General features: G+C 35.2%; 1 protein-coding gene across 1 annotated transcript; it reads right to left on the reverse strand.

Moving 5' to 3' along the window:
• Positions 1-388: 388 nt before the first annotated feature.
• On the reverse strand, positions 389-1673 carry LOC140920531 (serine/threonine-protein phosphatase 7 long form homolog). Its single transcript, XM_073368820.1, has 3 exons — positions 1114-1673; positions 922-985; positions 389-835 (listed from the first exon to the last, which is right to left on the reverse strand). The coding sequence occupies exons 1-3, from the start codon at positions 1671-1673 to the stop codon at positions 389-391; spliced, it is 1071 nt and encodes a 356-aa protein (XP_073224921.1).
• Between the last annotated feature and the right edge of the window lie 19 nt (positions 1674-1692).

A 1692-nucleotide genomic window follows, 5' to 3' on the forward strand; every position in this document is an offset into this window, starting at 1 on the left:
AAAAAAATACATCAAATAAAAATTAATTATTTTCATCTAAATGACCTCCAGTTCCACATCTACGCGGTCGTCGAACTCGTCTAGCCCTTTGAACAACTTGAGGTTGTTGTGGTTGATCCTCGTTGTAATCTGTTTGTGGATTAGAACCACTATCACCTGCTTCCGTATAATTTTGAGTTTCGACATTATACATAGAATCAAAAGCCGCATAAGCCGACTCAGGAGTTGTGCAATGAGTATCAAACAAATTATAGAAAATTCCGCTATCGGTCGGATTAATGGGAGTGGGTATTGTTGGCACTGAAGGAACGTAGTATTGAGTCGATATATCTGCAGCTTCATGAAAATGTTGTGGTGATGATAAAGACGGTGTTTGGTGCATGATATTTTATTGTGGGATTGATTGAGGCATAGAGTGAACATCAGGATATGTTGAAGGTTGCAAACGTGGATCGCACAAGTATCTTTCCACATATATGTATAATTTAGTGTGATGCATGAACCAATTCATATATTCGTTAGTGTGGCGTAAAACACTTTCGACGTACTGACCTTGCAATATGTAATTCTGACATTCATTCCAATGTTGAATCTCATCTTTCCAAACCACACTCCAATTATCATCAATATCACGTCTTATGTCGATCTCATGGTAGAGCGTCATATCTTTTGGAGGTTGCGGAATTTGTTGATGAAAGCCGAACTGAAGCGCGACTCTATCTGCATGATGTTTTTCGACGATATGATAGTAGTGCAGATAGGTACATACAGTCCAAGTGTTGATCTCTTGTTTAGGTACCTCGTGTTGGAATCCAAGATACGGTCTCCAACGAAACTGGATGTTAAAAAAACAGGTTAAAGTAAATATTAAGAGATATAAAAAAATTTAAAAGTGCAACTACATGAGAATGAATATATTACTTCTTGAACCATCATATGATCGATTTTATTCTGGTATCTTTTTATATCATTGTGAGGAACTTTACTGAAATTTAAACCCCCGGAATTAAATATGTCGAACATATAAAAAATAAAAATATAATTAAATTAGTAATACGGTAAATAATAAGTTTTAAAAAATAAAAATATATAAAAATTATGTGCAATAGTTACCTTTGTGCAAGTGGAAATATCCATGCATCTAGAGCAACACAACTCAAACGGTACCATGCCCAATTTTGCAACAACAATGCACATTCTCCCATCGACATTACGTCGAGTTTCGTAGCAAGGCATAATTCTCTATAGAGTGTTGCTAAAACTGTCGAATCCCAACTATAGTGGGATGCTTTATTTAAATCGCCCAAGATTGAAAGATATTTTAAATGTACACGATTATTGGATTTGTCTGGCATCAACAATCCTCCAATCATACGTAATATATATGCTCGACATGATGCTTGTTTTTCTACTTCGGATGCTTTTTCACCAACATTATCAAAAGTATCTTTGAGCCATTTTAATTTAATAGAATTACCTTTTGTTGCTCCCTCAGGTGGGATAACTCCTAAATATTCTTGACAAACATCTTTAACATTCACAAAATTTGAACCGCTAACAGGAATACCAAACACATTTAATCCTAAAATATAGTATACGTCTTCTAAAGTTATTGTGCACTCACCTATCGGGAGATGAAAAGTATGAGTTTCTGGTCTCCATCTTTCAACCATAGCAGTAATCAAACCGACA

Source organism: Cicer arietinum, chromosome 5, assembly GCF_000331145.2.
Source record: "Cicer arietinum cultivar CDC Frontier isolate Library 1 chromosome 5, Cicar.CDCFrontier_v2.0, whole genome shotgun sequence".
NCBI lineage: Eukaryota > Viridiplantae > Streptophyta > Magnoliopsida > Fabales > Fabaceae > Cicer > Cicer arietinum.